Source organism: Heterodontus francisci, chromosome 26 (assembly GCF_036365525.1).
Source record: "Heterodontus francisci isolate sHetFra1 chromosome 26, sHetFra1.hap1, whole genome shotgun sequence".
Lineage (NCBI taxonomy): Eukaryota > Metazoa > Chordata > Chondrichthyes > Heterodontiformes > Heterodontidae > Heterodontus > Heterodontus francisci.
Genome location: NC_090396.1, coordinates 39,715,253 through 39,743,157, shown reverse-complemented (window position 1 = coordinate 39,743,157; position 27,905 = coordinate 39,715,253). Strand labels below are relative to the sequence as shown.

At 40.5% G+C, this 27,905-nt stretch overlaps 2 protein-coding genes across 4 annotated transcripts in view; one reads left to right on the top strand and one right to left on the bottom strand.

Annotated features, from left to right (window-relative positions):
• ogfod3 (2-oxoglutarate and iron dependent oxygenase domain containing 3) overlaps nt 1–878 on the bottom strand; it is a 168,368-nt gene extending 167,490 nt beyond the window's left edge. Inside the window, exon 1 of the mRNA XM_068058085.1 lies at nt 622–878. Within this exon, the coding sequence (XP_067914186.1) occupies nt 622–704 (83 nt within the window). The 5' untranslated portion in view covers nt 705–878. The remainder of the gene's footprint in view (nt 1–621) is intronic.
• On the top strand, nt 394–26,872 carry LOC137384279 (hexosaminidase D-like). Of its 3 annotated transcripts, none has more exons than XM_068058082.1 (13): nt 394–518; nt 2,160–2,323; nt 3,912–4,021; nt 9,570–9,657; nt 10,980–11,144; nt 11,276–11,459; nt 12,632–12,703; nt 14,438–14,639; nt 18,533–18,615; nt 21,224–21,299; nt 22,491–22,595; nt 25,564–25,653; nt 25,810–26,872. In XM_068058082.1, exons 2-13 carry the CDS (start codon nt 2,195–2,197, stop codon nt 25,982–25,984), a joined length of 1,479 nt encoding a protein of 492 aa, XP_067914183.1. In that variant the 5' UTR covers nt 394–518; nt 2,160–2,194; the 3' UTR covers nt 25,985–26,872. The 3 variants fall into 3 exon arrangements, with proteins under 3 accessions (XP_067914183.1, XP_067914184.1, XP_067914185.1); XM_068058083.1 differs by lacking the exon at nt 394–518 and adding an exon at nt 650–1,361; XM_068058084.1 differs by lacking the exon at nt 394–518 and having other exon boundaries at nt 2,248–2,323; nt 3,898–4,021.
• Nucleotides 26,873–27,905: the final 1,033 nt, after the last annotated feature.

Below are 27,905 nucleotides of genomic sequence, written 5' to 3'. Positions count from 1 at the left end.
TGTATACAGTGTTTGAGCTCTCAGTATTGCTGTCCCTGTCTCTGCAGCAGTGTGTACAGTGTTTGAGCTCTCAGTATTGCTGTCCCTGTCTCTGCAGCAGTGTGTACAGTGTTTTAGCTCTCAGTATTGCTGTCCCTGCAGCAGTGTGTACAGTGTTTGAGCTCTCAGTATTGCTACCCCTGTCTCTGCAGCAGTGTGTACAGTGTTTGAGCTCTCAGTATTGCTACCCCTGTCTCTGCAGCAGTGTGTACAGTGTTTGAGCTCTCAGTATTGCTGTCCCTGTCTCTGCAGCAGTGTGTACAGTGTTTGAGCTCTCAGTATTGCTGTCCCTATTAAGCTGGTTTGAGCTCTCAGTATTGCTACCCCTGTCTCTGCAGCAGTGTGTACAGTGTTTGAGCTCTCAGTATTGCCCTGTATCTATATCTCCTGGGCCGGCTGCGCTCTTTCCTGTGCAGCCGAGTCCCACATGCGCAGTTGGCTTTGCCTTGTCCGGGGAGAAGCAGCTTCCGACTCGCTCGGTATGTCGCAGCGATTCGCCATTGATCGCTGAACTATATTTGTGAAAGCACCCTCCTCCCCTCTCTCCCGCTTGCCTTTGCTGCTGCCCGGGCCGCTTCCTACCTCAGTCGGAATTGGCCCTTTGCTGGGCCGCTGCTGCATTTCTCTTCCGCCTTCCTGAAGGTTGTTCTCTTCAGGGCCGACATTGCGCATCAGAAGCTGTGGTCTGGGGCTGAGTGCTCGCACTGCCCACACTTCCAACAGGCACAAGCAATCGAGCTGCTCTGGGGGAACATCAGGCAAAGCAAGGAACCAAACCTCAGCTTTGCATCCAAATGAGTGCAACAGCCCCCTCCCCCTCTTACAATGCTGCTGCCGCTCCATTGAAGCAAGCCTGAGCATTTAATGTTGCCATTAACCCAGTCTGCAAAGTGTCAGCTTGGGTGACTGGCTAACTTGGCTATGACAGCTGCAGATGTTGGAAATCTGAAGCAAAGGCGATAAAGAAAAGTGCTGGCACCACTCTGTGGTGGGCCGGGGAACATCTGTGGAAAGAGAGCGCAGAGAAGTTACTGGAGGTGATTTTTCAACTGCTACCAGCCCCATCCACACTCGGGGTTGGGGTTGGAGTTAGAAAATAGTCACCTGCCAATTGATGGACTCGTAGACCTTTCAGGGAGGCCTCAAAATGGGTGGCTGATGCTCCTGCCTGAAGCCTGTGCTGGTTGTCGCACTCCCTAGCCAATTTGCAGGTGCCAGTGATAGAGTGTGTCCCACACACCCTCTTGACCATTGGCACCCAGCATTGAGAGGTCTCACTCGTGTACTTTAAAGGGACGGCTGCAAGCCATTTTTTAAAAAAGGTAAATTGAGCATTTTCTCATAGATCTTTGTGGGGCCAGCACGAGTGATGTTCCTAGCCTCCCAAAAGCCTTGCCGCCTGCTGCCAGTTTGCCGCACCCCCCCCCCCCCCCCTTTAACATTTGACGTCTGACTTAACGCTGCAGATCAGCCACTCAATTTCCTGGCACCTCTGAGGGCAAGCTGCCAATTACAGGTACAAGCAGTGCTGGCAGCTTGCCCTTCCTATTCTCATGAGTCATAGCCCTCAAATTGGTTCATGTTTCATGTTACCAGCTTGAGGTGGGTGCCACAGACACCCAGCCTATTTCACACCCAATTTTGTCATCAGTTGAAAATAGGCTCCTGTGTTTCAGATGAAGAGTTGGTAGAGGCAGGAACCATCACAACATTTAAGAAGTATTTAGATGAGCACTTGAAACGCCATAGCATACAAGGCTACAGGCCAAGTGCTGGAAAATGGGATTAGAATAGGGAGGTGCTTGATGGTTGGCACAGACACGATGGGCCGAAGGGCCTGTCTCTGTGCTGTATGACTATGACTAAGAATCTTTGTGAAGACTTACTGTATGCTGCATCTTATTTCCGAGAGCAACAATTGGTTGAGGGCAGATCTATTACAATATCTAAAGATAATTTGGTGTAGTTGTAAAATGTTGAATACAAGCTTATTTTTTGAGATTTTCAATGTTGAAGGTAAATTTAGGTATTTTACAATTTGGGTGGATATAACATCTGTCACAAGTGAGTATATTAAAATAATTTAATTCTATCGTGTCAATATTCTCTTCCCCCTCCAGGTGCCACACTATCCTGGACTTTGTGCATTTGAAGAATGGCAGATGGTCATGGAGACAAAGTGATGGAGGCAGATACTAGTACATGTAAACCTCCACAGATGGGTTTGAAATTAGTACATTTGGATTTTAAAGGAGCCCCACCTAAGATCTCCTATCTAGCAGAGGTGATTTATCAGTCACAATAATGGAATTCTTATATTTCTTCACAATGATTATGCATGACGACAAATGGTCACTCTAACCTATTAAGCTGGTTTCAGTTACAAAATACTGATTTGAATTTTCAAAACTCTATATTTTTTAAATCTAACCAATTGTCTCAAAAGATTAACAATGATTAATAATGTTTGCAGTACAAATGATGTTAATATATTTGGCTTTTAGGCGACAATTAAAATTTGTTATCCAGTTTTTAGAGTTTAGGAGGATGTCATGGCCACAGTGAAGATGCAGATGAGATGATTACCTAGGATGAGAAGCTTTAGTTATAAGGATAGATTGGAGGGCTCTTTTCATTTGGACAAAGATCATTGAGAGAAAATTTGAAAGAAATATTTACATGTATGAGGTTTTGATGTGATAAATCAGGGAAAACCATTTCTACTGGCCAGAGACACTCTAACTCAGGGTAGAAGTTTAAGATCATTAACAAGAGAATGAAGGGAAAGATTTGGAGATCTGTTTTGTGCAGAAAGCGGTTTGGAAATGGAAAGCTCTTGGAAAGTGGCAGAAATAAAATTGATCACAGCTTTAAAAGAAGTTGATAAATATTTGCAAAATCAAAAGAAAAGCACAGGGAAATGGGATTAAGTGGGTAGCTCCCTGTAGAGATGACACAGGCATGCTGGACTTGCAACACTCTTCAGTGCTGTAAAATTCTATAATTCTAGTGATTAACTTGGCCAGGTACTGCAAGAGGGCAAAAGCGCATTTAATATTACACAATTCTTTGTCATTTGCATGGCTGCAGGTCAACATATGCAACATGTAAAAGAAAAGAACAGCTTGCATTTATCTAGCACTTTTCACAACTGCATGACACCCCAATGCACTCTACAGCCAATGAAGTACTTTTAAAATGCAGTCACTGGTGTAATGTAGGAATAAATAATAATAAAGGAAAAGGTTTTATGTTAAGCAATAATAAATATGGAAGGCTGTAATCAAATCTGAGTTCCATTAACTTTGTGCTAATATGACTCATTATTCTGAAGCCATTGATGAGTTACAATTGTCTTGCAAAAAGTTAATGTTTTAATTTACATATCTTGATATTTCCTGATTAATGTTATCAGTGAAGACGAGAGTTGTGTCTATTTTTGTATTTCTTGTACTAGAGAACTATTAAAATCCAACCACCACACTTGAGTCTCATCAGAATGGATGAAACCGAGGCTAAAGTAATTTATATGCACGTCTGGTTCTAAAATAATACCACGGTAATCAGTGAACCTTATCTGTCATAATAGATTTTCAACTTCTGATTTAAAAAAACATATATATTTCAGATTGAAATTCTAGAAAAGCAGTCATTTGACCCAATTTGTCCTTCTCACAATATTATATAAAGATCATCTTTTATTACTGGAATGTTTTGTTCAATTAAACTTAACAAAAAATTAAATAGCTTGATGTGGTTTGCCTTTCAAATAGGCTGCTCAATATGCCAGATGTCATCCTTCTGTACTCTGTCATTTTATGACTTTCTGAAATTTGAATTGAAACAGCTCCATTGCAGATTTTGTTTTATAGATCTTTCCTCTGTTTGCACATCTTGGTGCAAATGGTATTCTTTTGGAGTACGAAGATATGTTTCCATATGAGGGAAAGCTACAAGTGTTAAGGTCTTCGAATGCTTACAGGTAAAGGTTTTATAAATGAATTAACATATGATTACTAGAAGCTACTTGGATATTTTTTTCTTAACCATAAGGTGCTATTGTAAAATATCACATTGTTTTACTGGTTAAAAAGTACGGAGAATACCAAAAATAATGCCATAGTTTATTTTTTTTTAAATCTGAAGTGTCAGCATGTTTTTGTCAAAAAATCAGATTTCCAGTTGTTTTATTGCAGGAGTTCTAGTTCATTGTCCTAAAACTAGGCAATAATCTACTTAGTAATACCATTGCAGTTTATTATTGTTTGATTGTATTTAAAATCTTTAATGCATTACAGGAGTATTTTGCTCATTTCTTTAATTGGTCATATTGCAATGGAATTGGATCACTTTTTGTCTTGCAATGTCTGTTGCTCGCTAAATCACTGCTTATTATCAGCTGGACTGATCTTACCATTAATTTGAAATTTGCTTCCCAATATTGTCATTCTTGGGCCACTGATCTGTAGTTTTCATGAGTAATGAACAGAATTGTAGAATTTCATTTACAGAATTAACAGTGAAGCCTGTGGAATCCCATTTAATTAAACTTAATTGTTACTTATTTGTGCACTGTGATTTATTTGTCCTAATTGTACATGGATGGAATCAAAAAATGAAAGTTAAAATAGTTCTAAAAATCCCATAATTCCATGTGATAATAGAATATGATTTATTCACTCGTCGTAAATCTGCAGATCTCATCATCATGTGACTGCAAATGCCAAAATGCACTAACTTTATTAATACCTAACCATACAGTTTATATGTGTTTACTGCAATAAAAGTGTTTTCAGGATAATAATGTCACTGTTACTGTAAAATTAAAGTTACTTTTAGCATATAGAAAGTAAAAGGGCGGCACAGTGGTTAGCACCGCAGCCTCTCAGCTCCAGCAACCCGGGTTCAGTTCTGGGTACCGCCTGTGCGGAGTTTGCAAGTTCTCCCTGTGTCTGCGTGGCTTACCGCCGGGTGCTCCGGTTTCCTCCCACAGCCAAGACTTGCCGGTTGATAGGTAAATTGGCCATTGTAAATTGCCCCTAGTTTAGGTAGGTGGTAGGAGAATGGTGGGGATGTGGTAGGGAATATGGGATTAATGTAGGCTTAGTATAAATGGGTGGTTGTTGGTCGGCACAGACTCGGTGGACCGAAGGGCCTGTTTCAGTGCTGTATCTCTAAATAAATAAATAAAATAAATAAAACATTGTCTTATTTCACTAATCTGATCAATTCCTCTGTTGTCTACCCCCCTATCTTCTTTGCCATTGGCTTTACCACTGTCACAATTTTTTTTTCCAGCCAGGATGCTAGAACAATGTTAGCTATATATATTCCTCCACTACTAATGCATGAATGGTTAGCAGAGGATTCCAGAGAGCAGATCAATACCTTATATGTGTCACCCAAGAAAACCAGTAAAAGCTGACCAACGAGCAAGTTTTAAAGGAAAACTAACAACTCGCCTAAAAAACATGACACATCAAAAATGGCTCAATAGGACTCGACATTATGTTTAAATCCCTTCATGGCCTCACCCCTCCATATCTCCTTAACCACCTCCAGACTTACAACACTCTGAGAACTCTGCATTCCTCTGATACTGGCCTTTTGAACATCCCTACCCAATTTGGCTAACCATTGACATCATACCTTCAGCTGTTTAGGCTATGCACTGCAATTCCCTCCCGAAAGCTCTCCACCTTGCCACCTCCCTCCTTATTTAGGACCATCCTTGAAATCCATCTTGTGACTTCATTTGTTCCATGCTTACTGGTCCCCTCTTTCCAATGGCTGTTGCTATCCTTTCACATTCCTTTCTGCTTGGAATATTCTTTCTGTAGCCAGTTTTCCCACCGGACTTTAATGCTTTACATTAAACTTCATTTTTCAGACCTTTTCATATTGCTGCCACTTTTCCTTCACTGGCTGAGTGCAGGAGCATGTGGCATGGCAATAATACAGTACCAATTGAATGGAACCGCAGTAATCGATGGGACTGCTCTCCAAAATGCTTTTTATACTCCACAAACACTGACATATGAGTAGGAGGCAGACAGCATGTACAAAATAGTCAAACAAAGTCATTTGTGCTGGAGGAGTTTGGAAGGAGGAAGAGAAACACCCATCTGCACCAAGCAGGTGGAGTTTGACACTTTTTAAAAGGAAACAAGTTATGGGGTTTGAATGACCAGAATATTTGCCAGGAAGCATCAGAAGAAAATTTGTACCCTGTTCTCCAGTTTGGTGGAAACAATTCTGTCTCATCCTATAAAAGCAGACATTCCAAATAAATAGCAATAAACCATTAACTGGGGGATTAGTTGTATCTTCGTTCAGTGAGACAGAGGCAGCAAATTTGATACCCCTCTGGTGGAGGGAAAAAGTCATTGTAAAGGGAATGAGATTGGGACAATTACCAGGGTTAGATAGCTTTTCTGTGAAATTCTATCAGAAAGAGCTGGTGAATATTTTCATTAATCCATTGTGCACCATTGGAAGCTGGTACTGAAAATATCACGCATTGCAGTTACTACTTTCACCCTTAAAAGATGAAAGTTTTTCAGATCTGGATCTCCTAACCACCTTAATTAAGGGACAGTCATCAGTGGATAATGCCAGAGGCAGTAACAGGCAATCTGAGTTCCAGGATGCCACGTTTCCATTATCAGAGTATGATACTACACCAGCAGTGGGAAAATGTTCAAAATTATTTTACAGGATGCGATTAATGCTAGAATAAAGAGTGCAAATTACATGGGGTCGACTATATAGCTTTAGGAGAATACTTGAGAGGGTAACTCAGTTCGTTCACAAGGACAACATAATCAGTTTGGATTTTTGGAAAGCTTTTCACAGTGTTCCGAAAATGAGATTATAAAGCAGATTAAGATTAATGGAGTTCATGGCACATTAACTAATTGAATTGCAGACTGGCTTGGCAATAAAAAGCAGATGGTAGTGACAACAGAAAAAAGTCAGTTGGGATTCAGCAGGGATCCCTTGCTGTTCAAGTTGTTTATAAACGTTGTTGGAGCTGTAGTACATAATTTGCAAATTGACACTAAACTTGGTGGCCAGGTGCTGAGTAAGAGAATCAGACTATTCAGAGAATTGCAAGAACTAAATAGATGAGCTGAGGAATGATTGATGAATTTTAATGTAGATAAGTAAATGTCAGGTAATGTGTACTGAACCAACACTGAAAGTTTCCAAATAGTGTGGATTATCAACATCAATATTGTAACAAGGTTTTCACAAAGTTAAACAATTATGACCCATCAAAGTGCCCAACATGTACACTAAAACTTGATGTTACGCCTACAGGACATCTAATTTCAGTCCTGTGTTTCAAACTGAGGCCCAATCCATTCAAAGAACTAGTTGTATACTCAGTATTTTTGGTTCTTTATTGACTGGCATTTTATTTTTAAAATCCATTTAGAAGAAATGGGGGATTAATTACCTAATCTGGTCAGCCTGAACCATTCTTTCTGCAGGTTAGCCAGAGTAATATCTGACAGCAGGTGAACAAATACTCAGAGCTGCTGTGAGCTGAGTCTAACTTACAAATGCAGATGTAAAACCTCTATTCAAGAAGGAGGGAGACAGAAAGCAGGAAACTATAAGCCAGTTAGCCTAACATCTGTCATTGGGAAAATGCTGGAATCCATTATTAAGGAAGTAGTAGCAGGACATTTAGAAAATCATAATACAATCATGCAGAGTCAACATGGTTTTGTGAAAGGAAAAGTATGTTTGACAAATTTCTTAGGGTTGTTTGAGGATGGAACAAGCAGGGTGGATAAAGGGGCACCAGTAGATGTAGTGTATTTGGATTTCCAAAAGGCATTCAATATGATACCACATAAAAGGTAGCTGCACGAAATAAGAGCTCATGGTGTTGGGGGTAATATATTAGCATGGATAGAGTATTGGCTAACAGGAAACAGAGTCGGAATAAATGGGTCATTTTCAGTTTGGAAACTGTAACTGGCGGAGTGCCACAGAGATTATTGCTGGGACCTCAACTATTTACAATCTATATTAATGACTTGGATGAAGGGATCGAGTGAATTGGAGTCAAATGTGCTGATGATACAAAGATAGACAGGAAAAAAAAGTTGTGAGGAGAATACAAAGAGTCTGCAAAGGGATATAGATAGGTAAAGTGAGTGGGCAAAAAATTGGCAGATGGCGTATAATGTAGGAAAATGTGAAGTTGTCCATTTTGGTGGGAAGAATAGAGAAGCAGAATATCGTTTAAATGGAGAGAGACTGCAGAATGCTGCGGTACAAAGGGATCTGGGTGTCCTTGTACATAGGAACATAGGTATTAGGAGCAGATGTTGGCCATTCGGCCCATCATAAATCACAAGAAGTTAGCATGCAGGCACAGCAAGTAATTAGGGAGGCAAATGGAATGTTGACTTTTATTGCAAAGGGAATGGAGTATAAAAGTAGGAAAGTCTTACGACAACTGTACAGGGCATTGGTGAGACTGCACCTAGAGTACTGTGTACAGTTTTTGTCCCCTTACTTAAGGAAGGACATACTTGCATTGGAAGCAGTTCAGAGAAGGCTCATTAGGTTGATTCCTTGTTTGAAGGTGTTGTCTTATGAGGAAAGATTGAGCAAGTTGGGCCTATACACATTGGAGTTTAGACGAATAAGAGGTGATCTTCTTGAAACCTATAAGATTCTGAGGAGGCTTTACAGGGTAGATGCTGAGACGATGTTTCCCCTTGTGGGGGAATCTAGAACTAGGGGGCACAGTTTCAAAATAAGGGGTCTCCCATTTAGGACGGAGGTGAGGAGGAATTTCTTCTCTCAGAGAGTCATTAATCTTTGGAATTCTGCATCCCAGAGAGAAGTGGAGGCCGGGTCATTGCATATGTTCAAGGCTGAGCTAGACAGATTTTTGATCTACAAGGGAGTAAAGGGTTAGGGGGACCGGCAGGAAAGTGGAGTTAAGGTCACAGTCAGATCAGCCATGATCTTATTGAATGGTGGAGCAGGCTCGAGGGGCCAAGTGACCTACTCCTGCTCTTATTTCTTCTTACGTTCTTATACATCAAATAACAGTACTGATAAAGTAACAGGAGTACTTACTCCATTTGTACCTTAAAAATACAGACTGTTGAAGATCACAACATGATCAATTGTTATTTGTTACCGGCCATCTGTGCCCTGCGAGTGCAGAACCACGTGCTTGCACATGCTTTGAATATGCTCAGCCATGCAAACACAGAAGAGAACTAAGGGCTATTCTCGGGTGACCTCAGAAGAGCAGCTAGACAGCAATGAATTTTGTCAGCAAACACAGATACAAGTCTGTAAACTGAGTGCGAAATGATGATAGTTGCCTTGTCTGGTTTCCCCTCCCAGGAGACAAAGTGTCTAGCTATCCTGTGACATTTTACTTAACAAGCTGACAAAAATTCAACCAGCTGTGTAGGGGCCAGGAATTTGAGGCATGTGCTAGAATGCAGTTTGTGTTGATACCCAATAATGATGTACATTCTGCATTACAGTCCTTCAGACATCAAAGAAGTTATAAATCTGGCCAGAATGCATAATTTTGAAGTAATTCCATTGGTGCAAACCTTTGGCCACATGGAGGTGAGTTCAGAAACAAAACAAGGCTGACAGGCCATGCTCTGCTAAATTTCATTAAATCTACCAGAAAGATTGATGAATAACTTTTCTGTAAATCATTTCGTCTCAAAACAGAATGCATAAGATACTGGGCTAGATTTTACCAGCCCCCGACGTTGGGGGTCATGGCTGGTCGGCCCAGAAAATATCTCTGGGATTTGACGCCGGAAAGGCTCTGTCCCATATTACTGGCGGCGGCGAGGCCTTGTGACGACCCCTCCCCCCCCCGCTCCACCGCCACACGGCGACGGGAACCTCATTTCAATATGGAAATAAATGTTAATGAATGAATTAATACTTACCTTATTGCGATGGCCATCCCGCTCCAATATTCCAGCCGGTTGCCGGAATTCCTGCACCTTCGGACCTCCAAATGGAGATCTGAGGTGGCACACTGGTGGGGAGGGGGAGGAGTTAAGTTTTCAGGGCTGTGGGGGGAGCGGAGAAAACTCTTGCGATTGGTGGAGGGGATGGTGGGAAGGGGTTGAAGGTGAAAGTAAATAAAGTTCGGTGGGGGGGAAGGTTGGGATCGGAAGATAAGTTTTTTGTGGGGGGGAGAGGGCAATCAATGAAGTCTTCAGTCATTGGGGGGGTGGGAGAGGGGCCTTAATCATTTATTATATTTATAAAATTAAATTTATAGTGACTGTTCCCATAAACATGTAAATTAACTGTAAGGGCTGGAAGCCCTTTAAAAATGGTGCGGGCACCTGCGCAGTGGCGCCGGACGCCGTTGCCGTGGACGGAGTGCTCGTCCCCTCCACATCATCGGGGGCGGACGTTCCACCCCCTCCATGTAAATGAGCCACCACACTCAATATCGTGGCAGCATCGCGGAGCAAATCTCGCGCATGCGTACCGCTGCTTTTGAAGATCAACCGTGAGCTGGAAAAATTTTGGCCACTGTTAACAACTATACAGCTTAAGAGATCTGTACATTTACTTAATGTTTAGATACTAGATCTAAAGTAGTAAATCTGATATATATATAAAATAATAATTTGCACAGTTTTACCATGTTATTTTAAATATGGTACATTGGTGTAATGACTGGTCAAGTCTTTTTTAGCATGGGTTATGATACCCTGTGCTCTAAATCCTGAATTGGCTTTGATGTATTTGTATGTGGTTGTATTTCTGCTAGTGTGGGATGCATATCTGATTAAATGTTGAGAAATACAACAACCTGTGAGAGATTTCTTTATACCGGATCCAGAAAGTGTGGTACTTTTGATAAGTTAAATTGCCATTGATTGATACTTCACTTTTAAACCTTATTCCTACAGTTTGTGCTTAAACACGAATCCTTTTCTCAACTTCGCGAAATGAAAATGTACCCTAACAGCCTCAATCCTCACAAAAAAGAGTCGATGGAACTAGTAAAATCCATGATTGACCAGATCATGGCAATGCATAAAGACATAAAATGGGTACACATTGGATCAGATGAGGTACTGCAACAATTACGTGGAATGTTTGATGCATGGTTTGCAAAAATCTTGTTTGCTCTTGGAGGCCATTCAGTAAATTTTGTGATCTTTCATGTTAAAATGAAAATTGTTCATCTACATATTATCTTTAGGTCTATTACCTTGGTGAAGGTGAAGAATCCAAGAAATTGATTGAACAAAGCCAAACTAATGTAGATAGTCTATTCTTGTCTCACGTGAAAGCTATTGCAAGTTACATCATCACTACCCACCCAGGTGTGAAACCTATTCTTTGGGATGACATGCTTCGGAATATCACTGAAGATAAACTTAAAGGTATTATTGTCTTGTCCATGACTCCATTTCAGCTAAAAGTATGAAAGTGAAAGAAACACTTTGCTTTAAGTTTAGTTCTTTACCTGGCCTGCTTTTCAGCACAGTGCACATAACATAGCTCAGCTGTGACGGGTAACATTGGGACCCTTCGCGATCCGCATTCGGATCAAACAAGCTTTGGCATGTTCTCTTTGCTGCTGTCATATGTCTTCAGATCATCTACAGAGGGTGTATACTTAAACAGCAGAAAAAATGGAAAGCTGTTCAGCTTTGCCTGCTTGAGAACCAAGACAAAAGTGTGTCAAGTCCTCATCAGAGTTACTCTATTCCGATGATGCTGCACTAGCATTCCATATGGAGGAACACCTTCAGCGGCAAATGGATAGACTCGCTCATGCCTGTAAAATGTTTACTTTGAGCATTAGGAAGATAAGTGTCATGGCCAAGACGTAGGGGGAGAGTTGAGGGGGACTGCATGGGAAAGAGTGGGGGGAGGGAGGGAGTTGGGAGGACAAACGGCATGGGAGGGAGGGAGGTAGGGGCATGGCATAGAAGGCAGGATGACGTCCTGGGAGGTGTGGAGTGAGGATTGGCACAGGAAGAAGGGGTGGGATGGGATGGGGATAGTATGAGGGGAATGAAAGGAATGGGATGAGTATGGCATGAGTAGGCTTGTATGAGATGAGGATGCAAAGAAGTATTGTTGCAATAAAGATACTAATTTCACCACTAATGTTTTGCGTATCTCTGCTTGTTAGCATATAACATAGCTTGTTAGCCCAGAAGAATTATGGATAAGGTGAAATATCTCAAATACATTTGTGGCATATTTGTGGCTCTAATCATTTTTGATAGATTTTCATCAGATACAGTAATTTTAAAAATGTGATTCTCCTTAAATGTTGATGGTTATCCATAGCATAATTATCATATTTTACCACAATAATGACATTCTAGAATTTTCTTATCAAGGCATCACTAATGAATCAAAAACATAAATGAAATTGAGAATTGAAAAGAAAATCCTTATGTTCTGAGGTTTATGTTTATTTTTTGCTTTTTCAAATGAGAAGGGAAAATCTATTCTTTGAATTTCATTTTTCTAAATTATTTTGGTTTTGCCTTTTGGTGCAAATCTTATTGAAGCTTTTTTTCCTTTAATCGTCAATTAGAATTCATGTTGTGTCAATTTGTTGAACCAATGATCTGGGATTATAACACCAATCTTGATGTCCATAAAATGAGTAAGTAAACTTGTCTTGTTTTCAATGTCCATCATTAATAATAGCAATGTGAAAATTAACAAAGTATTTCTTGGCTTTTTTTCAGGAACAACTAAATAAGTGGTATGCACTATGCAATTTTGTATGTTCTATAAGTAGTTCAAAATTGGGGAAGTTGTAAATTCACATTCTATGTTTAAGTCTGGCTTCTATGCCAATCAAAAAGGGGTACTATAAAATATAGTAAAGACAAGCTGTGTAAATAATTTATTTATAAATTTAAGAAGTCATGCATTATCTGAGACATTTCCTTCAACTTTGTTGTAAGAAATGGTGTCATGACAATATATCAAAACAGAACACATTTAGGATAGTTAGATTTATTTATATTTTTAAATAAAGTTCATTTTAAAAAGACCTTCACAAAGAGTATTGCAGCACTTCTACAGCATGTTCCTACAATTACAGAATTACTCTTCTCATAAGCAAAATACTGCAAATGCTGGAAATCTGAAATAAAAGCAGAAAACGCTGGAAGTACTCAGCAGCATCTTTGGAGAGAGAAACTGAGTTAATATTTTTGTCCCTTTTTTATCCCAATTGTCATTTAATCTCTCCTGCCTTCAAGAACTTCTGTTTTGTTCTTTCTCCTTTCCCTGCCCCTGTACCTGCTTAAAACCTGCTACATCTCTAACTTTTTCCAGTTCTGATGAATAGTCATCGACCTGAAATGTTGACTCTGTTTCTCTCTCTACAGATGCTGCAAGAGTTGTTGAGTATTTACATCATTTTCTGTTTTTACACATAGTACACGTTTTTTGTAGCACACTTTTAAAATTACATTTATGCTGTTTAATACATTTTAACGTTTCATGCACTTGATTGTCACTGATTTTGAAAACAAGTGAACCCCAGAGAGGTGTGGTTTCTGATGACATGTCTAATAATGACAATTAATTTGTAATTAAAAATGACAGTCACTCAACAGCAGCTGAAATCGGTGTCTCCCACACTGCCTGTTAGTTTTAATTTTAGTTTTAGAGATACAGCACTGAAACAGGCCCTTCGGCCCACCGAGTCTGTGCCGACCATCAACCACCCATTTATACTAATCCTACACTAATTCCATATTCCTACCACATCCCCACCTGTCCCTATATTTCCCTACCACCTACCTATACTAGGGGCAATTGCTAATGGCCAATTTACCTATCAACCTGCAAGTCTTTGGCATGTGGGAGGAAACCGGAGCACCCGGAGGAAACCCACGCAGGCACAGGGAGAACTTGCAAACTCCACACAGGCAGTACCCAGAATTGAACCCGGGTCGCTGGAGCCGTGAGGCTGCGGTGCTAATCACTGCGCCACTGTGTTAATTGGCTGAGAATGTTAATCTTAGGTTAATTACGTTGTTAAAGATATACGGGTGAAGGGCATTGTTTAATTAAGGACTTAGAGCAGATATAATGAGAAAAAGAGAACCTGCTGGGAGCCGGATGGGATGGGATATGATATGTAATGCTGCATTCTGTGAATAAACCAACTGTCAAAAAAAGGATACAAGACGAGCTTCATTCTTCACCATTTGGTTTGGATCCATTTAACAGAGAACAGCCTTCCCTTTATTTGCTTTGCAGTAACGTTTATGGTGAAAGATTATGAAATGTCCTTTTTTCCATATCTGCTGTTAGTGTTAAACATAATAGGAAAAGTTATGTATCGTAAACAGATGTTAATTTGATTTTATTCACTTAGTGCTTCAAATACGAAAGTACCAGTCAGCTGGATTCTCTCAAATTTGGTTTGCAAGTGCCTTTAAAGGAGCTACAGGTGCAGCTCAGTCTCTAACGCCTATTAGCTATCACTTAACTAATCACTTGCAGTGGCTGAAGGTGGTCGAAGCTTTACCAAGGGATTCCCCGCAGTTGCAGGGGATAGCGATCACTGGTTGGCAGAGGTATGTGAGGAAGCGGAAAGGTCTATCCTGGTTCAGAAATTTCCTGTTACTGCTGTGTTTACACCACAGTCTAACATATACATCTTTCTTTCTGCGTGTTTTTTTTTGACTGGTTCAGTAGCTGTCCATCAGTACACCTTCATTTAACTCTTGTTATTATGTTTACCCTCCCGCCCAAACAATGTTAAAGGATGAAATGAATCTGAAGGGACAACGCTAGTTTAGCTAATAGATTTGGGTTGAAATCCTACTATAAAATATTGGTAACAAATGCATTTGATTAAATTCTACTATTTACTATTTCAACAAAGGCATTAACAAGAATATTTTAAATGGATCAACGCGTCCATTCAAATAGTAAACAAATGAATTTCATTTGCATGCATCAGTGCTGTTTGCGACACAGACTTTTACCTGATTTTCGTTGTCTGAAGAACCAATTTTGTTTCAGAGTTTAGTGTGCTTTACAGTTATAAAAAGACAAAGCATTTAAAGTTAGCAATAATGGCAAATTGTAATAGCATAGCAACTGTTACACACTTCCATCTCATCACATTTCATGTTTTGTAATACGAGGGCCATTCTTTGTCAATATGTTAACCTATGACAATTGCTGATTTTTCTCTGAAATTGGAAAATGTATCTCTGCATTGGCCATAGCTCCTTTTTTCTTTTTAGAGTCAAAGAGTTATACAGCACAGAAACAGGCCCTTCGGCCCATCGTGTCTGTGCCGGCCATACATCACCCAACTAGTCTAATCCCATATTCCTGCACTTGGCCCGTAGCCCTGTATGCTATGGCGTTTCAGGTGCTCATCTAAATACTTCTTAAATGTTGTGAGGGTTCCTGCCTCCACCACCTCTTCAGGCAGTGCATTCCAGATTCCAACCACCCTCTGGGTGAAAAAATGTTTCCTCAAATCTCCTCTAAACCTCCTGCCCCTTACTCTAAATCTATGCCCCCTGGTTCTTGACCCCTCCGCTAAGGGAAAAAGTTTCCTCCTGTCTAACCTATCAATGCCCCTCATAATCTTGTATACCTCAACCATGTCCCACCTCAGCCTCCTCTGCTCCAAGGAAAACAACCCTAGCCTTTTCAGTCTCCCTTCATAGCTGAAATGCTCCAGCCCAGGCAACATCCTGGTGAATCTCCTCTGCACCCTCTCTAGTGCAATCACATCCTTCCTATAGTGTGGTGACCAGAACTGTACACAGTACTCCAGCTGTGGCCTAACTAGCGTTTTATATAGTTCCATCATAACCTCCCTGCTCTTATATTCTATGCCTCGGCTAATAAAGGCAAGTATCCCATATGCCTTCTTAATCACCTTATCTACCTGTGCTGTTGCCTTCAGTGATCTATGGACAAGTACACCAAGGTCCTTCTGACTTTCTGTTCTTTCTAGGGTCCTACCATCCATTGTGTATTCCCTTGTCTTGTTAGTCCCCTCAAAATGCATTACCTCACACTTTTCAGGATTAAATTCCATTTGCCACAGCTCCGCCCATCTTACCAGCCCATCTATATCTCCCTGAATTCTAAGGATTTCCACCTCACTATTTACAACACCAACAATTTTCATGTCATCTGTGAACTTACTGATCGTACCTCCTATATTCATGTCTAAGTCATTAAGTCGAAGAGACTTAGTAGTTGGCAGGAAAAAAGACAGAGGCGCAAGGGGAGAGCCAACTGTGCAACAGCCCCAACAAACAAATTTCTCTGCAGCACCTGTGGAAGAGCCTGTCACTCCAGAATTGGCCTTTATAGCCACTCCAGGTGCTGCTTCACAAACCACTGACCACCTCCAGGCGCGTATCCATTGTCTCTCGAGATAAGGAGGCCCAAAAGAAAGAAAGAAGTCATTAATGTACACTACAAACAGCAAGGGTCCCAGCACAGTCCCTGTGGTATACCACTGGTGACAGGCTTCCAATCGCAAAAACAGCCCTCGACCATTACCCTCTGCCTCCAGCCACTAAGCCAATTTTGGATCCAGTTTGCCAAATTACCCTGGATCCCATGGGCTCCTACCTTCTTAACCAATCTCCCATGCGGGACCTTATCAAAAGCCTTACTGAAATCCATGTATACTACATCCACTGCTTTACCCTCATTGACACATCTAGTCACCTCCTCGAAAAATTCAATCAAGTTAGTTAGACACGATCTCCCCCTGACAAAACCATGCTGACTATCCCTGATTAATCCCTCCCTCTCCAAGTGGAGATTAATCCTGTCCCTCAGAATTATTTCCAATATTTTCCCAAGCATCAGCCTGTAATTACCTGATTTATCCCTGCTACCCTTCTTGAATAATGGTACCACATTCGCTGTCTTCCAGACCTCTGCTACCTCTCCTGTGGCCAGAGAGGATTTGAAAATTTGTGTCAGAGCCCCTGCTATCTCCTCCCTTGCCTCACATAACAGCCTGGGATACATCTCATCTGGGCCTGAGGATTTATCCACTTTTAAGCCCACTTAAACTGCTAATATTTCCTCCCTTTCAATGCTAATATGTTCAAGTATATCACAATCCCCCTCCCTGATCTCTACACCTACATCGTCCTTCTCCATAGTGAACACCGATGAAAAGTAATCATTTAAAACCTCACCTATGTCCTCCGGCTCCACACAAAGTTTGCCACTTTGGTCCCGAATGGGCCCTGCTCTTTCCCTGGTTATCCTCTTACCCTTAATATACTTATAAAACGCCTTGGGATTTTCCTTTATCTTGCCCGCCAGTGTTTTTTCATGCTCCCTCTTCGCTCTCCTAATTACTTTTTTAAGTGCCACCCTACACTTTCTATACTCCTCTAGTGTCTCTGCTGTTTTCAGTGCTTGCTATCAGCCGTAAGCCTTTTTTTCCTGATCCAATCCTCTATATCCCTTGACATCCAGGGTTCCCTGGGCCTGTTAGTCCTACCCTTCACCTTAATGGTTACATGTTGGCTCTGAACCCTCACTATTTCCTCTTTGAATGACTCCCACTGGTCTGATGTAGACTTTCCTACAAGTAGCTGCTCCCAGTCCACTTTGGCCAGATCCTGTTTTAGCATATTGAAATCGGCCTTCCCCCAATTCAGTACCTTTATTTCTGGTCCATTTTTGTCCTTTTCCATAACTAACTTAAATCTTAGAGTTATGGTCACTATCCCCGAAATGCTTCCCCACTGACACTTCTACCACTTGACCGGCTTCATTCCCTAGGATTAGTTCCAGTACTGCCCCTTCTCTTGTTGGACTTCCTACGTACTGGCTCAAAAAGCTCTCCTGTATGCATTTTAAGAATTCTGCCCCGTTTAAGCCTTTTGCACTAAGACTGTCCCAATTAATATTGGGGAAGTTGAAATCCCCTACTATTATTACCCTATTATTTTTACACCTCTCTGAGATTTGCCTACAAATCTGCCCCTCTATCTCTTCCTGACTGTTTGGAGGCCTGTAGTAGACACCCAGTCAAGTGATTGCCCCCTTTTTGTTTTTAAGTTTTACCCAAATGGCCTCATTTGAGGAACCTTCTAAGATGTCATCCCTCCTTACTGCAGTAATTGACTCCTTGATCAACAGTGCAATGCCTTTTTAATCCCCTCCCCTGTCGCACCTGAAGATTCTATACCCTGGAATATTGAGCTGCCAGTCCTGTCTTCCCCTCTGGTTATTTATTCAGGTTGATGCAGGATTTAACCAATTCTCAAGTGGATAATCTTAATACAGGTTATTGGCCAAACTGACGTTTTGCAAGGAGAAATGTTTAGCAGAGACTTGAGATGTAGAAGAAACTTTTAATGTTTGAATTTCTTACAGCGAAACTACATGTGTACACAACTTAGAGGCAAATAATCTAAATAGTAATGATTTCTCTGTTTTGTCTGTTGCCTTGTTTTGCAAGATATGATCATTTCTCCGTTTTGTGTGAACTACTTCCTGTGGGGATTCCATCTTTGGCAGTCTCTCTACAAACTTTGAAAAATGGTAAGGCATATTAGTTGTGAAGTGCTTAAAGATGTTTTAAACAATCATTGGCTTTCTGAACTACTACATCATGAAGACCTCGTCATCTGGTCTATAGTTGTCCTGGAGACTTCAACACAGGGGGCTGGATTTTACCAAGCCCACGACATTAGGATCCATGGCGGTCGGAGCGGAAGATTGTTCTGGCAGAGGCCCCGCCATGGAGGCCGACACCAGGAGGGCCCAGCCCAATACTCCCGGCAATGGCGAGGTTCCCTGGTGGCCGCCCCCGCCGCTGGGCGATGAGACCTGGACTTAAGTATTTAAATTACTGACATGCATAAATTTAAATCAACTTACCTTAAAGCTTACAGGCCCGCCGCGATCTTCGGTGTGGCGGCCGACACTCCAGCGCCTTCAATTCCCCGTCCGGGGAAACCTGGCATCACACTTGTGGGGAGAGGGGGGAGGAGTCATGATTTTCACTGCGGGGGGAGGGGATGGGGTCAAATAAACTTAATGGGTGTAGGGGATGGTGGGAAGGGGTGAACTTTAAGCTTTGTGCAGTCTGGGGGAGGGCCATATTTATAAGATAAGTGTTTTGGAGGGGGGAGGCGATGGGCAAATAGTTAATGTAATTGTTATTGGGAGATGGGAAAGGTGCCTTAGAAATTTATTGTATTCATTTTTGGGAGATACTGCTTTAAAAATTCAAATTGCCCAGTAGGGCTAGCTGCGCTTTAAAAATGGCGCCAGCACCTGTGCACAGGCAGCTGACGCAGTTACCAGGGACGGACAGCCCGCCCCCTCCACGTGATTGTTGGGGGGGCGGGGGGTAACTGCGGGCCTCCCCAGCTTTTTAAATGAGCCGCCATGCAGGAGGTCGCGGTGTCTCTTTGGCGCATTTTTTGAGCTCTCCGTCAAGATCGCGACAGGCCCCGGGATTGAGCTCCTTCCCAAGGTTAGATCTTCAAATATTGATTATTGAGAATGAGATGTGTTCATCTGATTTCATCACTTGTTCTTGGTTGAGAATGAACTGTTCGGATGTATGCCATTCTTGAAAAACACTGTTTTGGGCTACATTCTCTGACTTCCAATCATGGACTGTGGACCCTAAATTTTCTGATATGCGTTCATGACATTTAATATACATTTAAATAGAGTTACAAACAACATCACTCTAACTCTAATCGTAAATGTCATTTCCTCAAAGTTGACCACTTTGCGAGGGAAAGAATTTCATAAGGAAGTCATCACACTTGGTGTGTTCCATATACCAGACATTTACAACTTAGTACTGTGCACTTAGAACTTAGACTTGCCCATCTTTTCAAGTTTTAGATGGATATGTAGCGGAAGTGGGGATGGGAGCATTTTAACACGAGGAAGAAAATGCATTATGTAAATAATGTTTTCCTTGGAGCAATGATTTAAGTTTCACAACTTTTCCTTCCTACAAAATTTCCAAGTTTCCCTTTGGCTATTTAATTCATAAGTTACTTAGTATTGCTCACAATAAATGCAATCAACTACCGAAGTTAAACAATATTTACTCTTTTATTATTTTTCATTTAATGAATAACTTCCATATTAAACAACCTCTCTTCCTACCAAAGCCTAGGTTTTGTCTTTTTAGTATGGTAAATATACGTATATTTCAATTAAATACACTGTTTTAAAATGTTTTTTTGTTTGTTTTTAAGTTTTTGATTTTACGGACTCTGCCTTAGCATTCAAGCTAAAGTAGATAATCCACTAGCTTGCTCACACTCACAGGCACAGCTTTAAATCTACGACATGTTTGTTTTAATGCTTCTGTTCCAGTTCTCAAAGCAGAGTTGTGTACATTTCAGTAAGGTGTTGGTAAATGACAACATACTGATAATGTCTGAGAACCAGGGAATGTAGCACAAACTACTTTGTAGCTCTGATGTGACTGAAAAATCAAGCAACTTACACTGTGCTTATCCCTTCATTTTTAATTTTTTTTGACTTTATACACACTGTGGAAAGATAAAAATAATTTTTGCCTTTAGTTTTAAACTAGTAATTAATTGTCAAGATTTAGAGTATAAATGGATGAATGAAAAATAAACTGGGTCCTCCAGACCATAATATGAATGCATGTACAGAGATAAAAATATGAGCAAAGTGGAAATGTAGTGCAGGGACTGAAAAGCACCTGACTGTCAGCATCCACACTGGTTGATGATGAATTGAGTCATTTTTAATTTCGTGCTTCCAAGCAAATATATATTTGCTGTATCATCTATAACACATTCTCTGCTAGTTCAAAAGCAAGATCGTTCGTATTTTATATATCATTTTAATTAGTACAACATAGATTTACAATTAAAGCAAATGTGAGAGGAATATAATATCATTAAAACACTGAATTTTAGCCCGAAATGAGATCTGTGGAGAACTAGAGCCAATTATGACCAAAAATAAAAATGCTGTCCACTTGTTTTGGAGTGGATACACATGGAGATTTTTGCTATACCCTAATGGTTCTACTAAAATGAGTTTTACGAGAATTCTACACTTGCAGAATAAACCCAGATTCAGATTTCGAAGTTATTATTTGTCATCTATTAAAAATGACATATTATGTGTATCAAATTAGGAATGTTCTCTGAAAAGGAAGAGGACTTGGTGAAAAAGTGCCTTGGATTCAAAACATTCAGAATTAACTTTCTAAGGTAACTGATCAACAAACTTCATTTGGATATTATCTGCCCTCTTGCACTAAAAATACCCAAATAAAATCTGGATAAATGAAATTGTTAGGGAAAACGATAACTCATTGGAAATCTATCAGTTTTTTCTAGTTTTAGTTGGAAAACTAAATCGACGAGTTTATTGTTGCCACAGTTTATTTGAATCTGGTACTGTATTGGCCATCTATTATAGGAAGGATATTGTCAGGAAAACCCTATATGCCAAATTTGCTGCTTCATTCCTCAGGGCAATGCCTTGACTAATCCGAGTCAAGCATCCTGGTCTAAATTTCAAACAAAGCTTGGCAGTTAACTGTCAGTCGCCATAAACTGGTGCATTCTCCATGGCAACGCCTCTACCAAACAGAGTTCACTTGCCAACCAATCAACATTCTCTTCTCATACAGTGTAAAGTTGTTGTTTTCCCTTACATTGGCATTCTTGTGGATGGTCCTGATGAGTGCAAGACAAAAAACTTTGGCAACATGTCTATTTTCAGCAATACTTGAGTATAATCAATTATTTTAGAATGTAGTTAGCTAGCTGCTTGATTAAGAGTAAAATTAAAGGCTTTGGGAAACAAACAAAAGAGTGGGAATGGACAAGTTGCCTCATGGAGAAAAACATTCTTATAAACTTGATAGACTGAGTGGCCTGCTTCTACGCTATAACATTGTGTGCGCCTAAAGATGTGCCATTTCTTAAAGAAGTCATATTCCGGACTAAATAAAATGCTGAATTTTATCAAAGACAAAATTGAATTTCTTTTTTTACAATTAAACTTTTGATAAACATTTTGATAGTGGCTTACACTAGTAAAATAACCTGGGAGTTTAAACACTAACCCAAAGCGTATAGCTCCAAAATGTAAAAGACATTCGATGCTGTTGGAGTTTGCCAGTGAAGATTGGTAAATTTCTGTAAATGTTTTTTTGATGGACTGTCTTGCAGTGATTTCAAGATAAGAATGGCCAGGGACTGTTATAGAAGCGTCAAAATCTTTGTATAGTGCAGTAATTATATCTTAAAATGTTGCTACTTCGTGTCAATAAAATGTAATAATGAATAAAATCTATTACAAATTTATTGAAAAGAATTCGGAATTCAAAAAATAAGCAAAAAGTGACTGGTAGAAGGTTAAATTAAGTGTAACCCAGTGTATTTATTTTTCAGCATTGAAGATGCTGGCAATTTTCCAGGCAGTGATATACTCAGTCGTATAACTCAGATAATCACTTACCTACAGGAGTCTGTTGATAAACTTCTTGAAGAAAACATGTAAGAGCTGTACATTTTATTTGATTTTTATTTCATACATTTTGGCAGTTAACACATTGGCAGAAAAAGTATAAAGTGTTGACTTCTATTTCCCTGTAGAGTTTAAGGCTTGGGCATTTTGGCTGGCAGCATCTCTGGAGAGGTGGAACTTCTGTCCACCATGAGAATGCTCTCTGACCAGATTTCTGGCCCCTGGATCATCTGCATACGAAAGGAGGGGTACGCAGCCTCCTATGGTGCACTGCCCCAGACTGCAGATGGAGACTTGCTGCAGTGGACCCCAGGAAATTGTCGCCATCAAGCTGCCTGAAAAATCCTTTTTTTAAAAAAAGCTATTTTGGAGGCTATTCCTGAGGTTTGGACATCGGATTACTAAAAGCAATTTTCACAGATCCTTCATGCAAACTCTTGCCCAAGGTCCCCTCTGATGACCATAGAATACTAGATGCTGGGGCCTAAAAGACAACTCAACTACCCAGTGTTCAGTCAGCATAAGCTGGAGCTATATTTCTCGTTAAATTTTTAATTGCATGCACCCATCCACTTTCGGCAAGTGCAAAATCTAGGCCTGTGTTCTATTTTGGGGTGGGGGGGGGGGCTTTTTTGTACTCATCCAAGTGATATTTGACAGCAATGAGGTGCAGCATATTGGGGCTGAACTCGTGCTGTGACACTAGCAATAAACATGTTCATGTATTTGTATGAAATTCCCCTTTCTACACCTGGTCCTATGAAGGCATTAACCTGTTTAAATTAAATCTCCAATTGCTTTGCCTAACAATGCACTGCTAGCTGTGCATGTTTTATATACATGATAGACTTTAATAATCATATTTTCTAATTGGCATTATTTTAACACGGGTATTGCCTACTTAAGTGTGTTAACTACAATTACAAAACCTAGGCTTCTATTTCTTCATTCTTTTCTGTATTATTTCACAAATTGATTTTTTGACTTGTTGCAGTTATTATATCCTAAATATAAATGACTGAGTGAATTTATTTCACACAGTAATAAAAAGGAATTCGTCAAAAGGCTTTAACTTGACCCTATTATTTGTTTAATTTCATTATTGCTTCAATCACCAGTTGATGCCAGACATTAACTATACCTTTGCCAAGTATTAGCTGTGAACAATAGGGCAGATGTTTCAAGTCGGGCGGCACAGTGGCGCAGTGGTTAGCACTGCAGCCTCACAGCTCCAGGGACCCGGGTTCGATTCCAGGTACTGCCTGTGTGGAGTTTGCAGGTTCTCCCTGTGTCTGCGTGGGTTTTCTCCGGGTACTCCGGTTTCCTCCCACAAGCCAAAGGACTTGCAGGTTGGTAGGTAAATTGGCCATTATAAATTGTCACTAGTATAGGTAGGTGGTAGGGAAATATAGGGATAGGTGGGGATTATAGATTAGAGATACAGCACTGAAACAGGCCCTTCGGCCCACCGAGTCTGTGCCGACCATCAACCACCCATTTTTATACTAATCCTACACTAATCCCATATTCCTACCAAACATCCCCACCAGTTTGGTAGGAATATGGGATTAGTGTAGGATTAGTATAAATGGGTGGTTGATGGTCGGCACAGACTCGGTGGGCCGAAGGGCCTGTTTCAGTGCTGTAGCTCTAATCTAATCTAATCTAGTGCATACTGTTTAAGACACGTTCATCTTTTGTCCAGTTTCAGCCATTTTATCCTTAAATCAATTGGTAACCATTTGAAATATTGGGCTGGATTTAATGGGCCTCGCAGAGACAGGCAGTAGATGGAGGGTCCGTCACCTTCCTGTCGCAAGACAATTTAGTCATGGGTGGGAAAGGCCGAAGTCAGCCTTCCCACCCAGAGGCTAATTGAGGCCCTTATGTGGCTTATTATCGGCCACTTAAGGGTCTCTTCCCGCCACCACTGGAATTAAGCCAGTGGCAAGAGGGGAGTGAGTGGGGGCCTCCTCCACACAGAGAGGTCGCCCAGTAAAACAAGGTGACCTCCCTGAGTGTTTGGGGAGGGAGAGTGGGGTTCCTCGGTGGGCAATCTGTGGCCTACGGAGTGCCCCAAGCAGTAATCAACTCACCTCCCTGAACCCCTCTCTCCCTACACTCAACGCCCACCTTGCCAGGGCCTGCCGGTCTGGCCCCAGCGACCCCGCCTCACTTATCTGGGGTCCCGGTCTCCAGCACTGGGCCTAGCTCCCAGGCCTCCTGCAGTATCAGCAATGGTCACAACTCCCTGTGGCACTGCTGATACTACTGAGTTGCTGGCCTTCTGATGGGCCGGCGGCTCTTGGAGGCAGGACCCCGTCTTTAAAAGGATGGGAATCCTGGCGCGGGCTGTTAATGGCCTGGACGCTGTTAAATGAGATGGAGTTCCCACCGCCTTTCGGCCCCGTGTCGGGAGCCCTGCTGGCTCTGCTAAATTCTGCCCATTGTGTGACACCAGCGAATGTGGAAATAATATCCAAATGTTATCATTGGGTATGTCTCAGTGGAACTATTCGCATCTAGTCACAATTCTTGGGTTCAAATTCCACTCCATAGACCTGAGCACATTATCTAGGCTGACAATTCACTGTATTATTCAGGGGGTGCTACATTGTCTTACGGGTGAGACATTAGACTGAGGCCTCATCTGTCTGTTTAGTTGGATGTAAAATCTCCCTTTGAGCTATTTGAAGATGAAGTGGAATGGACCCGGTGCCTTGGAAACATTTATCAACCAACACTATCAGAAACAGATTAACCAGTCATTTGTCTCATTACTGCTGTGCACAATTTGTCTACAACTTCTGCCCACATAACAAGTGACAACACCTCAGAAATAATTAATTGGCTGTGAAGTGCTTTGAGACATATTAAAAATGTGAAAAATGGTTTATAAATGTGTTCTGACATTTTACAAAATGTAATAATGTAGTAGAACTTAATAGAAGTACAAAATATCTTTCAATCATCTTGCTCTCCATTGTTCTTAATTAGGTACATAAAAGGTTGGTTCAGTAACTACCATAGAAAGAGGAAGTTTGTCCACCCCATTATAATTCGGCATTTTGAAGGAGAAGTCAGAAGGTATGTTTGCATAATGTTGGTACTATATTTGCACATTACATATGCATCAAAAATCTTAAAATATTAGCTACTGAGACCGGAGTATGGATCTGAAATTTCAACAAACCTCAGCTATCTGATAAAACTGTTTAATAATGGCTAATGACCCTCTTCTAGCGTCCATGCAAATTGGGAGACAGCTATAAGTGAGCTGAGGACAGCACTGGAAGGAATCTATTATCCAGATACTGTGGAAGAGTGGCTGGAAGAACATGTTAACCCAGCCTTCACAAGGTTGCAACAGTTTGTGCAAGATATGGATGAAGCTTTGGCATCAGGGAACTTAAAATAAAAATGTAATTAAATTAGGTGATTTTTAGGTGCATCATGTTGAAGTATTTAATTTGAGTGCATGACCTCCTTTGGTGATTTATAATGAGCTTTATTCAAGGTGACTAACTACATGGTAATTAACAAGAACAAGAAATTTAGCATGAAATGAGAACGAGTCCATTTAGTTCATCAAGCCCGCTACGTCCAAACAGACTGTGTACAGTCTATCCTGGCATGGAAACTACTATTTCATCTCCTGAGGAGGCATCCTACATGAAAGTTTAATACTAACTGAAGCTCCAGATGATCACTCACACTCCACCATTCAACTCTAGATAGCAACCACTGACCCCAGCAGCATAGACTGTTGTGAGCAATGGACAGTTTGGTTATCTCATAAGAAATAGGAGAAGGAGTAGACCATTTGGCCTTTCGAGCCTGCTCCACCATTCAGTAACATCATGGCTGATCTCAGTCGATACTTATCCCTATAACCTTCAATCCACTACTTTGCTCTGTTTTTGAATAATACAAAGCCGAGTCACAAATATTTAAATTTATAAAACATTCCAAATCAATGGAGAGAGTTACTTACTTTGGCTTATGTAGAAGTTTAATTAATTTTTCAAAGTTTAAAGCATGTGAATGACAGGAACAGGGACTAGCTTGCAGGATAATATCTACCATTCTGCTCAATAAAAAATCTGTTCTAGTAAAAATGTTACTGTAGACACAAAAGATTTAATCAGTTGTTAAAAACAAGCACTGGTATGTGACTACATTTTTATTTTATTATGCTTATTGACTTAATCAATGTTCAGTTTAGATTTGGCATTAATAGTCAAAACAATTGTTAAGATTTCATGTTGAAGACAGAATATATGCTAATAAATAGTTTGAATGAAAATATTGGCCTAAATTGTTTCCTTACATTCTCATCATATACCTGAACAATGAAATTATATTCCATGGACACAAACCACTCCTGCAATCTGAGGGGTAACTGTTTACTATGGTACAAATTATATTGTGCAAATACAGAATTCAAACTTTGTAATATCTGAAAAGTTAACACTTTGAAAGTGACAAAATATCAAAATAGTTATAATGGCTTATCATTTTTAAAGTAATAGCAATATATAGTGAATCATTGGACCACAAGGTTGGAATGAAGCATCATGGAGATGGTTGGGGACACTCATTATACATGTACCACTATTCATGGATCATCATTTATTCTTATTAATTCTGACATCAAATAACCTTTCTATTGGCCTGATTTATACTTTACTAGTATTGTCCCATCTTTCATCTTCATTTCTGTACATCAGGGATCGTGTGTCATTTTGTTGTCGGTGATTTGACACGAGGCCCTTTACATTGTGAAAATGGCTGCTGGGAGGGGTGTAAGAAATGGCTTTGCTACGAAATGGCACCTGGCCTCCTCTTGATGCCTCTTGGGAGAGGAATGAAAACTTGGCATGTGAGGTATCACAAGTGTGTATCTGTCTTGAGATTTTGTGTTCTACTACAATTCATTTATTTGTTGTTGGTATATGGGTGATGCTGCTCAGACTGCATTTGTTACCCGGAGAAGGTAGGGCTGGTGGACCACTTTCTTGAACAGCTGCCATCTTTGTGGGGTTGGTGTTCGGTAGGCAATTCCAGGATTTTAAATTCTCTTACTTGATTTCATGTACACTTGTTATTTCTGAAACTGGAATCTCATCTTGTGAGGCTTGAAACATGTCCTCGATAAACATAATTTGGTTTAAATGGTCATTATAATTGGCCTGTTGTTTGAATTTGAACCATTTGCAAGAGGATCAAGGCTCATTGTAAAGAAGATGAATAGTGGTTGATAGATGCAGACTAGAAAGGAACACAGATTAAACTGCTTAGGTTCAGCTTTTATTACATGCTTCACACCGATCAGTAAC

What these genes read in the sequence shown, in the direction of transcription:
- LOC137384279 (XM_068058082.1), top strand. Translation starts at nt 2,195, where the DNA reads ATGGCAGATGGTCATGGAGACAAAGTGATGGAGGCAGATACTAGTACA. An exon ending in TCTACAAACTTTGAAAAATG is followed by an intron (nt 18,616 to 21,223) that starts GTAAGGCATATT and finishes GTATCAAATTAG; the next exon opens with GAATGTTCTCTGAAAAGGAA. An exon ending in AAACTTCTTGAAGAAAACAT is followed by an intron (nt 22,596 to 25,563) that starts GTAAGAGCTGTA and finishes GTTCTTAATTAG; the next exon opens with GTACATAAAAGGTTGGTTCA.